The following is a 15,453-nucleotide window of genomic DNA, read 5'->3' as shown; positions in this document are numbered from 1 at the left end:
GTGGTGTTCTCTTGGTTGTTTATAGACAGCTGGTCACAACATTATTCTTGACATTCCCCTTCAAGCTTGGTAGTGAGAGAGGTCTTTCGAGCACTCCAAGTTTGCTTTTTGAATGACAGAATTGAGCACCAATTTGAGCTTTTGTTAAACAATCCGCAATTTGATCTTGAGAAGGACATACCTCACTTCAAGTTTTCTGTCAAGGACTTTATCCTGTATAAAATGAATGTCAACTTCTATGTGCTTGGTTCTTGCATGAAAAACTTGATTACTTGCTAGTTGACTTGCACTCATGTTATCACACAAAGTAATAGGAGTTGCTGAAAGAGAAATAGATAACTCTGCAAGTAGTGATTCTAACCATGAAATTTCACAGGAGACATGAGCTAAGAACCGGTATTCGGATTCAGCACTAGATCTTGCCATCACATGTTGCTTTTTAGAACTCCAGGAAATTAAACTTGAGCCAAAATACACATAAAAACCAGCTGTCGATCTCTTGTCATCCCTATTACATGCCCAGTCTGCATCTTAGAAACCTATAAGAGTCTAGCTGTAATAGAAAAATTGACAGAAAGGAGGCAGAGCAAAATGAATTTAAGAAATATTTTTATTGCCTACATATGTTTGCAGCTTACATAATATATATAGCCATCAGCAATGGCACCATAACAGAAGAAACAAAAATGAAACAGAATGCAGGGCACAGGGGCACCATAACAGAAGAAAACAAAAATGCAGGAAAACATACAGAGGTAGGAAAACATACAGAGGCAGGAAAACATAATGCAGGAAAACGTACCAGTGCTGGTACGTGGGCAACGGACAAAAGAAAGGAAAAAAAAGGAATAAAAACGGTTACAATTTAAATATATTAATTATTCTTAATGCTCCCCCTCAAGATGGAAGGTACAGATTTATTGTGCCCATCTTACTCAGTAAATTGGCAAATTGTGCAGGATGAATGGCCTTTGTCATTAAATCTGCCAGTTGATTTCGATTGGATATGTGCATCATCTTCACGGTACCATCTTGAATCTTCTCACGAACAAAATGACAATCAAGTTCAATGTGTTTTGTTCTTTCATGATACATTGGATTTGAAGCAATATGTAGAGCAGCTTGATTATCACAGTAAAGTAATGCAGGGCCTTGGTGTTGAACTTTTAAGTCACGCAACAGCTTCAGAGTCCAAATAATTTCGCAAGTAGTGTTGGCCATGGAGCGATATTCGGTTTCAGCAGATGACCGAGAAACGACTTGTTGTTTCTTTGATTTCCATGAGACTAATGAAGACCCAAGGAAAACAAAAAAACCAGTGAGGGATCTTTTAGTATCCGGACATGTCCCCCAATCAGCATCAGAAAATGCCTTAATCTGAATGGTAGATGATAAAGGAAAGAAAAGACCTTGTCCAGGGGTTCTCTAGATGTACTGGAGAATCCGTAAGGCGGCTTGGAGGTGACTGGTTCTAGGAGTAGCCAGAAATTGACTCAATCTATTGACAGAGTAGCATATGTCAGGGCGAGAGATGGTTAAATACAACAGTTTTCCAATTAGTCGTCGATAGCTGGTGATATCACTCAGGAGCTCGCCATCATCTTTAGACATTTTGATATTAGGATCCATAGGAATAGATGAGGGTTTACAACCAAGATATCCAGTCTCAGTTAAGAGATCCAATGCATATTTCCTTTGGCACAAAGTGATTCCTGTGTCATTTCTTGCAATTTCAAGTCCAAGAAAATATCGGAGAGTTCCCAAATCTTTCATTTTAAATTTTTGTTTGAGTGTACCTTTGAGTTCTTCGACAACCTGATCGTCATTACTGGCAATAACAATGTCATCGACATACACCAACAATGCTAAGAAGGTTTCACCTTGTTGTCTGACAAATAGGGAATGGTCACATTGTGACTGATAGAAGCCTTCTTGAAGTAATGTTCGTGAAAACTTATGAAACCACTGTCGGGAAGCTTGTTTCAACCCATAGATTGACTTGTGGAGGTGGCAAACAGGTTGATGTGGAAAAGTCTCCCCCTCTCGAGGAGAATAGCCTGGAGGAATAGTCATATAAACTTCTTCGTGAAGGTCACCATGTAGAAAGGCGTTGGTAACGTCCAATTGAGTCAGGTGCCAACCATGGATAGCAGCAAGTGAAAGCAAAATCTTGACAATAACCAATTTAGCAACAGGAGAAAAAGTGTCAAGAAAATCGATGCCAAATTGTTGTGTGTAGCCCTTAGCAACCAGACGGGCTTTGTATCTTTCTATGGTCCCATCAGCTTGATATTTAATTTTGTAAACCCACTTGCAGTCAATAGGTTTCTTCCCAGGAGGGAGGGAAACAATGGACTAAGTGTTATTATCCTCTAAGGCACGCAACTCCACATTCATAGCATTCATCCAAACATCGGATTGGTTAGCTTCATGAAAGTTGGTAGGCTCAGTGTGGGAGGAAATGGTGCAAATAAAGTTGTGATGTTGGGAGGTAAGTTTGGTATGAGTAAGGAACGAAAAATAGGATAGAGTGCACGGGTATCTGTATGGTAGCAGTGATAGTCAGACAAATAAGAGGGTGGTCGTGTTATACGTAGTGGGCGAGATGAGCGTGTTTGGGAGGATTCACGTTGTGAGCAAATAGTTGTATCAAGACAATATGAGGATTGTGTAGATATATGGACAGGAACCGGTAAAACACGATCGTGAAAGAAATCATTGTGAATGGGATCAGGTAATTAAGAGGAAAGAAATAGGAAGATATGTTCATGAAAAATGACGTTACGTGAGATAAAAATTTGGTTGCTCTTGATGTCGAGAAGTTTATATCCTTTGTAGCCCGAAGGATAACCGAGAAAGATACAAGCCTTGGAACGAGGTGAAAATTTGTGGCGATGACTATCAAGAGTTGAACAGTAACATAGACAACCAAAGGTACGCAAGTGATCATAGGAAGGTTTTTTTTTTTGAGTTAACAGTTCGAATGGAGTTTTATTTGATAACAAGAGGGACGGTGTACGGTTAATTAGGTAAACAGCGGTCAAGATGCAATCGCCCCAATACACAAGGGGAATATGGGATTGAAACAGCAAAGCACAAGCTACATTTAAAATGTGATGATGTTTACGTTCAACGACAGAGTTTTGTTGGGGAGTCTCAACACAAGAATGGTAAGAAACAATGCCCTTCGATTTGAAAAAGAATGAAAATTCAGTTCGCGCGCATTGTCGGATCGCACAGATTTAATGGAAATATTATATTGTGTAAGTATAAGAGTATAAAATTCGGGAGAATAGTAAGAATGTCGGACTTTTGACGAAGGAGATACACCCAAGTAGTTCTAGTGCAATCATCAACTATTGTGAGAAAATATTTGTATCCTTTGACAGTGGATGGAGAGAAGGGTCCTCAAATGTCAATGTGGATTAGATCAAATGGATTATCAGATAATCTATTGTTAGAAACGAAAGATAATTTACGTTATTTAGCTAAATGACAAATCTTACAATGAGAAATATTCGAAGTTTGTAAGGAGTCATTAATATACTGAAGTTTTACATTGGAAGGATGACCCAATCTAAAGTACCATAGACTACTTTTAGAGTGAGTGGAAACATGATGAACAGCAGAAAAAGGAAAACATCTGGTAGTTAAGTAGTAAAGGTTGCCAATGCGTCTACCCTTCCAAATCAACAAACCCCGAGTGCGGTCCTGAATGACACAAGAATGAAGAGAAAAATCAATTGTGCAGTTGTGGGTGGTGGTCAACATGCTGACACTGACAAGGTTAAAAGAAAAATGAGGAACAAAGAGAACATCATGTAGAGTTAGAGTGTCGGTGAGTGGTGTACTTCCAACTTGATTGACTATCATTAAATTATCATTTGGTAAAGTGACTGGAATGGGATGCACAGTTCTAAGGTTTGTGAAAAATGTGGGTGTACAACAAATATGATGTGTGGCTTCAGAGTCAATGATCCAGTATTCAGAGGTAAGTGTGTGTGTGTGAAGTTGGAAAGACAAAAGGGTGTGTAGGATATACCTGCCGCGTGAGGGTCAAGGGTGGTATGACTTGTGGAGAGAGATAGAGTGTCAGGCATGATGGCGGTGTTGGGTTGGTGGAGGCGTGCACTTAGGTGAGCAATAATGTTCTGAATTTGCGATGTGCTTAAGTTATCGACAGAAGCAGCGGGATGAGATCCCGATAAGCAGTTGTCGAGAGAGTCAGAAAAATTCTGCACTTGTCTTGTGGTCGGGTGAATGCCCGAGGAGGATGAAACTTCATGGGCCAAGGTGTGGTTGGCTGAAAAGAACCCGGGCTTGGATTGAGGGCCAGGCGGGTTGAAAAAATTGGTTCCATGAGTGGGCCGAGAGATAGCTGGTGGGTTACGGGCTTGGGCCCGCGATTGGGCAGACCCCTCATCAAAGACAGCTGGAGCATTGTGGGTCTGTTTTTGGGCCTGCATAGTTTCATCATTAAAACGTGTTTTGGGTTTGGGCTTGAGGCCCGGCAGGTATCCATGTAGGCGATAACATCTGTCCACAGTGTGGCCCACAAGCCCACAGTGTGAACAGATGGGTCTCCTTCTTCCTTGAGTTAGGGCAACAGAGGGTGCGGAACCGTGACCTGTTTCTGCATGTGAGTCGAGTCTGATTGCACGGTGTCGTTCCTCCTGCACCACCAGCGAGAAGACTTTCAAAATGGATGGAGAGCATTCCATCATCAAAATTTGGGCTCTAACAGTAGCATAGGAAAGATTTAATCCCATTAAGAAAGTCATTATAAACTCTTGTTCCTGATAATCGTTCCACGCCTTCATGTTTCCGCAGTGACAGCTTGGAGCTGGTTGGAAGGTTTTGAGTTCATCCCAGATTGTTTTCATTCGTGTGTAGTATGTGTTGATGCTGAGTGATCCTTGAGTAAGCTTGTTCATGCTCTGCTTCAATTGATAAATACGGGGTGCATTACTCTGCTGATAACGGAGCTGTAAATCGGTCCAGATGGATTGTGCACTTTCATGATATAACAAGCTGTCAGCTATCTCCTTAGTGACAGCATTCAGCAACCAAGAAACCACCATACTATTACAACGTAACCAAGCTGTGGCGTGGGGGTCGGTGCTGCTTGGTTGGTCATGGGTTCCGTCTATGAATCCCAACTTATTTTTAGCCGTTAGTGCTATCCTGATTGCTCTCTCCCATGTGTTGTAGTTGTTCCCATTGAGAAGATTGGATACCAAAACTAAACCGGGGTGGTCAGCACTGTGAAGGAAGAATGGATTTTGGAGGTCATCAGACTGATCTCTAGCCATTGGAGATCAAGTGTTTTGTAGCTCAACTACTGAGCAGAAAAAATGTTGGTTGAAGGTTTTATGGCTCTGATACCATAATAGAAAAATTGACAGAAAGGAGGCAGAGCAAAATGAACTTAAGAAATATTTTTATTGCCTACATATGTTTGCAGCTTACATAATATATATAGCCATCAGCAATGGCACCATAACAGAAGAAACAAAAATGAAACAGAATGCAGGGCACAGGGGCACCATAACAGAAGAAAACAAAAATGCAGAAAAACATACAGAAGCAGGAAAACATAATGCAGGAAAACGTACCAGTGCTGGTACGTGGGCAACGGACAAAAGAAAGAAAAAAAAAGGAATAAAAACGGTTACAATTTAAATATATTAATTATTCTTAATAAGCTGTTACATGGCTGTATATGAAGACCAAATTCTTTGGTACCCCTTCAGATATCTTAAAACTGTCTTGACTGCATTACTGTGCTTAGTTGTAGGCTGTTGCAAAAATTTACTTAGTTTATTGGTGATAAAGGCAATATCTGGCCCGGTGTGAGTTAAATATTGCAAGGAACCAATGATTTTTCTGTTTGATGTTGGGTTTTTGAGTGGTTCTCCTTCCTGAGTAGTTTGTGCAGCATTAAGAATAGCAGGTGTAGAGCATGGTTTAGAGTTTTCCCTATCTGCTCTCTTAAACAATTCTTCAATATACTTTGTTTGCATCAGATAAAATCCTGTATCATCCCTTGTTACCTCAATTCCGAGAAAAAGATCCAGTGAGCCTAAGTCCTTTAAGGCAAATAATTTGTCCAGTTCTTACACAAACCTTTTAAGTGAGGTAGGATTGTTACCTGTTAGGATCAAATCATCAACATATATAAGCACAAATATGATTTCACCATTGTTTTTCAAAATGAAGAGTGAAGAATCGCATTTTGAGTTCCTGAAGCCCCAATTTAGCAATGTTTTCCTGAGCTTCTCAAATCAGGCCCTAGGCGATTGTTTTAAGCCATATAAGGCTTTGTTAAGCTTGCAAACATAGTTGATATTTCTTTTTTCTTCAAACCCCTCAGGTTGCTGCATATAAGCTACCTCTTGTAGATCACCATTGAGAAAAGCATTATTTATATCAAGTTGTCTGACCACCCAATTTTCTGTTACAACAATAGTAAAGATAACTCTAATGGTCGAGGCTTTAACTACAGGATTGAAGGTCTCACCATAATCAATTCCTGCATTCTGATGGAACCCCTTTGCTACTAACCTTGCTTTGCATCTCTGGAAGCTGCAATCTATATTTTTCTTAACTCTGAATACCCATTTGCTGCCAACAATATTCATTGAAGAGGTGCATGGAACTAGAGACCAGGTGTTGTTTAGCTTTAATGCTTTCAATTCTTCTTCCATAGTTGATTTTCAGTGTTTAAAATTCAATGCCTCATTAATTGAGATAGGTTCAGTTGGCATTGGTTCTGAACACTTTGCAAGATATAGTTGAAAGTCTGAAGGAAACTGCTTAGGCTTGTGAATTTTAGCCTTAGCCCTTGTTGTCATTCTATGAGCATAACCTTCTTCCTGTTGTATTTCAATAGGTCGTTGATGCATTTTAGGCTCATTTGTTTCAGCTTCTATTGCTTGATCATCTACATAGCTTGGTACTTCACCAAAGCCAGATTGTTGGGGATCAAATCCTCTTTCAGCTGATAACCTCATTTCATAATTCTCAAGTTGTAATATTCTGGACTTAGCTTCCTGAACTTGCTCTACTGCAATAGAAACATTTTGAGAATTTGTATCAGATAAATAAGTGTTAGGTGCTAGATTTATTTCAGATATCTTAGTGGTAGAGATGAGCCAATAGGGTGTTGTAACCAAGGTTTGAATTTCTGGTGTTTTTGCGTTTAGAAAGTTGGTATGAAATGGGAAGTCTTTTTCATTGAAGACAACATTCCTTGAAATGTAAAATTTTTCAGTGGAATTAAGGCACTTATATCCTTTGTGAGAGCTACTGTAGCCAAGGAAAACACACTTTGTGGAGTGATATTGAAACTTTTGTGCCTGACAGAGTCTCAAGCAGGGAAAACAAGCACAACCAAAGATTTTTAGGGACTTACAGTTTAGTTTCTTATTCTGAAGTTTTTCCAGATGACACATGCTATCTAACACAGGTGTGGGAAGTCTATTAATTAAGAATATTGCTGTAAGGAAAGCCTCAGGCCAATATTTTAGAGGAACCTTAGATTGTGCTAATAAAGTGAGACCTGTTTCAACTACATATCTATGCTTTCTTTCAGCTCTTCCATTTTGAGGAGATGTATGAGGACAAGAATATTGAATTTTGATTCCATGCATTTGTAGGAAACTAGCAAGTCCTAAATACTCTCCTCCCATGTCTGACTGAATGCATTTGATTTTCTTATCAAACTGGTTCTCAACTAGTCTTTTGAAATTTTGGAAAACTCGTGCTATATTTGATTTCTGTTTTAAGGAAAATAACCAGGTAAACCTACTGTAATCATCTAAAAATAACACATAATATTTGAATCCACATGCTGAGACAGCAGGAGAAGGCCCCCATATATCTGTGTGAATTAGTTCAGGGGGTTGAGTAGAGTGAGATGATGATTTGCCAAGTTGACAGTCATCACAGAAAAACTCACTTTCATTGATAGAAGGTTTTTTATTACAGATTTCAAGAACCTTAACTAGAGTGCTAAAGGAGGGGTGTCCTAATCTCTTGTGCCACATTTTCATCTGCTTTACATTTTCAGGCTTATTTGACAGGTTAAAAACAAAGGCTTGGTGAGAGTGTTGTATGAGTTTTACTTTTGATTGCTGGACTGATTCAATCTGATACAATCCTTTCTTATGTTTCCCTTGCAGCAGAGTTTTGCCCGTTCCTTGTCCTTCACAAAACAACCAAAAAAGTTAAATTTAACATCAACATCATTTGAAGTGGTGAGTTTTGATACACTAATCAAATTTTTTTCAATGTCAGGAACATGTAGAGTTTCTTTGAGTATCAAGCATTTTGTTTTTTCTACAGGTAATTTAACTAATCCAATATGACAAATGTTAAGTTTCTCACCGTTCGCTGCAGTTAGAGTTTCTTTACCATGGTATTCTTGTTTGTTCTGTATGTTGTTAGCATCATTTGTAACATGGCTACTTGCATTACTGTTCATGTACCAGGCCGGATCTGGTAGGCTATCATTGGACGCTAAGAACACAGAGTGTTGGTGTTGATTCTTGTTATGTGAATCTGGTAATGCTCCCATATAATTCTTGTCAAACCTGTAAAAGTAAATTGCTGCAGCATGTCCAATTTTGCCACATACTTGACACAAAGGTCTATTATTTCCACCATGTTTATTGCCTCTTCCTCTAAAAGTTCTTACCCCTCTATAGTTGTTTCCAAATCTACCTCCAGAGTGGTATTGATTCTGGTTCTTGTTGCTGGGATTGTTACTCTTCACATAGTGAGCTGCTGGGTTGCCAAGATTGATTGTAGTTATGCCTACATTCAGTTGCTCAAGTCTCCTTTCGTAGTTCAAAAGTTTTGATTGTAGTTTGACCCAGCTAATATCATCTTTTTCTGCAATGTGGCATACCGGGGGGTTATACTCCTGTGAATCCAAACTAGTGAGAATTTAAGTGACTAAATCATCAAGAGAGACAGGATGACCAGCTAGTGCCAAGTTATTAGCACGACCTTTCATAGCTTTCAAATACTCTTCCATTTTCAAACTTTTTTTCTGCATTTTGGCAAACTCTCGTTTGTAGAACACCACATTGGGATCTTGTTTTTACACCACACAGCTCATTTACTGCATTCCATAGTTTTCTTGAAGTGTCATACCCCATTAGCTCAGAGGTTATAGTGGGTTCGATGGTGTTATATAACCAGCCTAAAATAATTTGGTCTTGAGCATACCAATCTTCATATTCTGGATTTGAGGTTATTTGCACAGTTTCTGAGTCTTGTACTGTCTTTTCATTAAATTCTGGTGGGCAGATCTTTGCTCCAGTGAGGTAGCCTTCTAGCTTGTTTCCTCTTATCATAGGCAACGTCATATTCTTCCATAAGAGAAAGTTATCATGGTTCAACTTAACCATGGAATAAAAACCAATTGGGTTTGCTGATATATTTAAGGTCTTGACTGCTGCTGCTCCTCCCGCGGTATTGTCTGCACAGGTTTTGTCTCCATCAATGGCAGAGCTTACATTATTGCTGCTGGACATGACTAGCTCTGATAGCAAGTAAAAAAATAAAAAGAAGATAGCTAGACAATTCTCAACTTACTTTTCTGAGATGAAATATTTTTAATTTACAAAACTTTGCAACCAATCAAGACTTCACAGGTGTTCCAATAAAGGAACTACAACTGTTAACAAAAAGAAAATTTTTTACAATAAATTTTTATTTGCTACAAGGCTGTGCAGGTTTTTGTCCTATGCAGGTTGCAGGTGCAGGTTGAGGATTTTGTGTTATTTCCTGGGCTGTTTCTTGTCCTATGAAGGTTGCATGTTGCAGGTTGAGGATTTTGTGGCGCTGGTGTTTTATTCTACAGGATTATGTGATGTGGTATTCTCTTGGTTGTTTCTTGACAGCTGGTTACAAAATTATTCTTGACATTCTACGTTGAAATAATTAATGCATTACATTTTAGTCTTAATAGTTTTAAATAATTAATGATAAATATAAGATTTTATTTCATTTTTAAAAAAAAATCATAATACATATAATACCAAAGTATCTACTAAACTATACAACAATATATAAAATTCTCCCTGAATTATGTTTTGGTTCATATTCTGAAACTCAAACATTTGCCTACAGTTGTATAAAAGCACCATAGAAATCAAACTCAAACAGCCACATTTGATCTCACCATACTTGTCATCTCTCAAACTAGTAAATGATGAGTATCCACGATAAGCTCCATCAACATACAAATTTTGTCTCCCACACAAATACATGACTAAGAAAGGAAACGTTTATGCTTTTTCTGAGGTAAAAAATGTCTACACTTGATAAGATCAACGGGGAGATCTAAAGCGAATTACCAAACGAAGCATTTTGCACGGTAAGACATTCTCAAAACATTGAAATTTACTTCAGGAAATTTTATCAAACGGGTCATAGACGCACTTTATAACTTACACATGAACCAAACTCGAGAGCTCTACCAACTGCAACAAATAAGAAATGAAAAACTTGTCATTGTTTCAACCTACCAACCAAATTTAATTGTCATTTAAATTTAATGGATGGATTGTTGAGATATCAATGCATATAGGATCTACAATTTAACCAGATGCATACTGCAGTCTTTCCTTTTTTTTTTTTTTTTGTTGTTATCCTACGTAGCACTAAAAGGACTTGGCAATTGGAAGGCTTGGAGACTATTCATATTGACAGCTTCATGCGTCTGCCAAGCACTAAACAACAATAAACACACACAGCTGCAAACAAGAAACAAGAAAATCAACTAAAGCCAACCACTTCCTCTAATTCTTGCACTCAATCACCATCCAACAACACCACAATTTTTTATAGTTTATGTTACCTATCTTGCACTGATCAGCTTCCCTCCAAATTCAATATAAAGTCATAACCCGATTTAGCTAGGGGAAGCTCGAGCCACTAGTTTATCATCTGACTCGCCATGAACTCCTTAAGAACAAAAATGCCAGCCATGGCCATGCTTATGCTCCTCCTCATACTTTCATCTTCTTCAGAAGCAGCTATTTCTTGTACTGTAGTCATCAAAGACCTCAGACCATGCTTGAACTATCTTGTGAAAGGCAGTGGCAAACCACCATCTGCTTGTTGTGTCGGGGCATCTGCACTTGCATCTGCAACAACAACATCTGCTGACAAGAAGGCTGCTTGTGAATGCATTAAGGCAGAAGCCAAGAAGGTAAACCTGAATGCCCAGCTAGCCAAAGATCTTCCTGCAAATTGTGGAATCACCTTATCTGTCTCTGTTTCACCCGATGTCGATTGCTCCAAGTACATATACTTATCTCTCCTTTTCTCTCTCTCAACAGTATCTCTATTCATCTTTCTCTACGTGCGATTTTCAGTCTCTTCTATGTTATCTCTTTGCTTTTGTCCTGTGATTTGGTGTCAACTCCCATATCAATTTGACCCTTTTCTTTCTGTCTTGTGTTTTTGCCAGGGTGGGTTGAAGTACAAACAGCAGCTACAAGATGGCATGAAATTCTTCAGATTCAAATCTACTTAAGTACAAGAGCTCTAGCTCCTAATAATAAAATGTGATTTTCTGTTTGTTTCTATGTATTCCTCTTCCCAATAAATTTTTTCAGTAATGTATTAGTTTTACAATCCTTCCATCAAATGAAGGCAGTAGCTAATTTACAAATATGTTACATGAATTGCAAGTTTGCCGTAAAAGACGAAGAAGAAACAAATGGGTATATATACACATCTCCAGACACCTATATTAAGAATGTAATCAAGCATATTGACATTTTATTGGACATCTATAAGAATGACAATTAAGAATACAGATAAAGTAATTAAGCTACAAATACTGATGCGGCTCCTTCTCTTCTGAACTTAACAAAGAAGCATAACACCTACCTGCCTACAACTCCTTAAACGGAACACGAGGGAACTTAAAATTTCCAAAATACAGTAGCAAAACAGTAGACTATCACACCTTACTAGCCTGAACTAACAGGGAAGCTGATTTATATTTGGAATGGAGAAAACAAGAAGAGAATCCTGGTGTTACCTAAGACAAAAACGAGACTACATTAATATATATATATATATATATGTATACATATATAGGGAGGTCTTTACAACTATATACGCAAATGGATGATGGTTTGTTTATGTATGCAAGAGGGAGCTAATCACGGGCAATTGGGGTTTCTACCAGGACCACCATAGTAGAAGTAGGTGCCCCAATTATCACTGTTACCAATCTGGACATCATAGCAGCTGGATTGCTCAGTGAAAGTGTCAATGCCTTTAGGAACCCTGAGGTTGTTGGATCCATCAACAATGAGAATGCTTTTGAAGTAACTGGCTTTGCCAAACCCTTCATGAGGAAAGTGTCCACTTCCCATTTGGGTGGAGGTGTGCTGCCCATCGGCTTCTGAGTTCACCACTTCTCCTCCCCATTCAATCATTGAAGCACTGTCCGATAAGTACGAGAAGAGAAAGCCTGGCCAGTACCCCAGCACATAGTCATTCCCAAACTGCATCCACCAGTTTCCCTCTTTTGGATCCTAACAGGGCAGGACAGATACGTAAATTATCACCCATTTAGAAACAAATAATTAATTTACGCAATTATCACCGATTTTAGAATTAATCAGTTTTTTCGTTCTTGTGGGTATATAGCCCAATTACAGAAAGAGATCCCTCAAAGTTGTTACCTTCCATAGGAGTATGGTGATATCATATTGGGCAGCATCGAATCTGGAAAGAGGGTAAATGCTTGCACCCAGTGCAATTTCATTATTGATTTGAATGAAGCCTGAGCAGAGGAGATTGTAGCAGCCTGTGGCTTGGTATGCATCGCCCTGTTGTATTTTTTCAGAATATAATTCATTCAATATCATGACAAGGAAATACTAAAAGTGAAACAGAGAGAGAATTAATGAAGCAGACGAAGGAGCTTACAGTCCAGTAAGTGAAAAGTCTAGTGTTGCTGTCACCATATAAATCTGGGCTAACCTGTTGTAACCAGATGGAGAGAGAAGCAAAATCATCATATAGGTGGAAACAAATGAGAAGTCTTTGAAAAGTAGTAGTAGGAGAGAGGAGAAATATTGGTGAAGTTGATATTAATACCTGCCATCCAGCTTCAATGCTATTAAGGTCTTCACCGAAAGAACCTCCCAGAATCCAGATTTGGGACAAGCTGAATTCGTTGGGCTGCTGGATTCTGGGTTCCCAGACGTTCATAGTGGCTTTAGCTCCGTAGTACTTATCTCTTTCCACATAAGCTATTGCGTGCTGAAGACTCCAAGTCAAGGAGAGGAAAAGAAGAAAGCAACATATCAATAAGACTAATTAACTAAAACAAGAAAAGCTCTCCCTCCACTAGCAGTGATAACAAAGGAACCAATAACAGTTGCATGGACAGTAGTAGCATATATAAATATAAATATATTTAGTACCTGATGGCCACTTTGACTGATGAAATCCGGATCTGCAGACTTTGGCTGAGGAATGGTTGGACGCTTCTTCCTACCAAAGTTTTGAAGAGAGCTTGCTCTCAGCAAGTCATCTTTTCTGGTTCTTCTGATGGGAACTGTGCCCTCTGGGCATCTCCCTTGAGAGTGCCACATCTGGGTAATGGGTCTTGACCTTTGCTTTGCGTTTGAGCCTGAGGAAACCTTGCTTCCACTAAAAAGACCTTCTGGATGAAATTCTGGTCTCATCTACATCACCATGAATCGACCCACAGTCCACTCTGTGGAGAAAGCTAAAATTATTAAAAGAAAGAAAAATGAAAAAAGAGAGTTTGTAGACCTGGATCGTGTGGTTTTTCATTAAAGGATGGTCGAAAGCTGGTTGGTGGGTGACATGGACGCAGTCAATTATATCTCCATCCGGGCTCTGTTTTACACAAAATTAAACATGGAGAATTATACGGTGAATAGAAAAAGGGGAAACCCAAAAGGACTCTCCGCATGTAATATTTGTAGGAGACACGAGAAAAGCAAAAAGTGCAGGTGAAGGTATAAATTTATTGAAACCTTGATGGATTTAATGGCAGGCTTGTTGAGGCGCTTCAAGTGCTTGCGAACATCCAGGTTTTGGGTAGAAGAGCGGCGAGTGGCCCCGTGAGCAGCAGCAGGAGTTTTCATGACCATGGATATTAGTATCAGCAGAAGCAGAAAGAAGAAGCCCAAGGAATGCGCCGCCATGATCAAGAGGAAAAGAAAAGTTGGGGAGGAGAGAAATGATAAGAGTATCTTTTGTGAATCACAGAGATAAAGTTTTGGTTTTTTTGGGAGAGAGGGGAGGTGGGGGTGGATGTGTGACAGTTGTACTCTGTGTGTTTGTCTCTGCTTATCGTGCGCACCCACAACAGCAACCTATTAAAACAGAGTCACGAAAAAATGAAGAGAGAGGAGGAGGAAGAGAGGGGCCTATCATCTTTGGCGGAAAAATCCAATCGAACTGCCGACGCACCTGTCCTCCATATCTATCTCAGAAGGAAAAAACAAAAGGGAAAAAAGCGTTACGTCGTAAAATGGGAATTGTAGAAGACATTAGATTTGACGCGGGTAATTTATATTGCTGGTGGCGAAACAGAAATGCTTTCAGTTTCAGAAAACTTGGGATTTCTATGGGGAGGTTGATTGACTGAATTTTTCCTTTGTTATTATTCTCCACGTGAACCCTTTTTCACCCACATTCTCTCTTTTCTTCAAACCTCACAGGTTACAACTGTTTTCTTCTTTTCCAAAAAAGTCAGACCCCACACCTCAACAAGCCGACAATCTTCCAAAATTTCACTCCTCTTCTCGAAATTTAGCAGTTGAACATGTAAACATCATCTTCAAATTCCATTCGTTGGCAAATAACGTCTGCTGAAGCAACGGAGCCAAGTCCGTATCAGAGTTTTGTAAACCCAGATTACACTCGGATAATCCCACTGGAACACAAGTAATCTAATTTTCTCCAAATGGAACAAGAAATAATTTGAAGAGAAACAAAATGTGATTCCAATAACTACTGTCTGCCCAACTCTCTCTACAAAGTCATCATGATCTTTAAGATTTTCTGCAAACTTGAGATTGTGCATGAACCAAAAAATGGTGGCAAAATTTTTGAAACGACTAAAATATGATTTTGAATTTTTTAACAAAATATTTTTTCCTTCTTCTTCTTCTTTTTGCTTTTTAACATATAGAAAATGGTAGTTAGCCAAACATGCAGATCAATTCAGGAAATAGGATAAAAGAAGTGTGTTAACTCGATAAAGGCGGCGCCGGGTAAGAAATTTAAATTTACAGAGTGATGAGTTGTTTAGAGAATCTGACAAACTTTTTAATCATTATCAAGGAGAAAATTAGATTGCCATCTTTGAATATATAAAATATACTTGGCTTTTTAAATTGATGTGCCAACCAATTTGATATTATATCATGGCACAAT

At 38.8% G+C, this 15,453-nt stretch overlaps 3 protein-coding genes across 3 annotated transcripts; 1 reads left to right on the top strand and 2 right to left on the bottom strand.

Moving 5' to 3' along the window:
* Positions 1-3,021: 3,021 nt before the first annotated feature.
* On the bottom strand, positions 3,022-5,350 carry LOC148240317 (uncharacterized). The gene has a single exon (XM_088209703.1). The coding sequence runs from the start codon at positions 5,310-5,312 to the stop codon at positions 3,873-3,875; it is 1,440 nt and encodes a 479-aa protein (XP_088065829.1). The 5' UTR covers positions 5,313-5,350; the 3' UTR covers positions 3,022-3,872.
* A 5,619-nt stretch (positions 5,351-10,969) lies between these two features.
* LOC110806342 (Bifunctional inhibitor/lipid-transfer protein/seed storage 2S albumin superfamily protein) lies at positions 10,970-11,691 on the top strand. The gene is made up of 2 exons (XM_022031158.2): positions 10,970-11,316; positions 11,486-11,691. Exons 1-2 carry the CDS (start codon positions 10,970-10,972, stop codon positions 11,493-11,495), a joined length of 357 nt encoding a protein of 118 aa, XP_021886850.1. The 3' UTR covers positions 11,496-11,691.
* A 79-nt stretch (positions 11,692-11,770) lies between these two features.
* LOC110806341 (protein neprosin-like) lies at positions 11,771-14,648 on the bottom strand. Its single transcript, XM_022031157.2, has 7 exons — positions 14,046-14,648; positions 13,819-13,905; positions 13,464-13,727; positions 13,135-13,299; positions 12,964-13,017; positions 12,717-12,863; positions 11,771-12,566 (listed from the first exon to the last, which is right to left on the bottom strand). The coding sequence occupies exons 1-7, from the start codon at positions 14,214-14,216 to the stop codon at positions 12,189-12,191; spliced, it is 1,266 nt and encodes a 421-aa protein (XP_021886849.1). The 5' UTR covers positions 14,217-14,648; the 3' UTR covers positions 11,771-12,188.
* Between the last annotated feature and the right edge of the window lie 805 nt (positions 14,649-15,453).

Source organism: Carica papaya, chromosome 8 (genome assembly GCF_054855325.1).
Source record: "Carica papaya isolate Zhongbai chromosome 8, ASM5485532v1, whole genome shotgun sequence".
Lineage (NCBI taxonomy): Eukaryota > Viridiplantae > Streptophyta > Magnoliopsida > Brassicales > Caricaceae > Carica > Carica papaya.
Note: the sequence above shows the minus strand (reverse complement) of the source record. Positions and strands in the feature narration are given on the sequence as shown.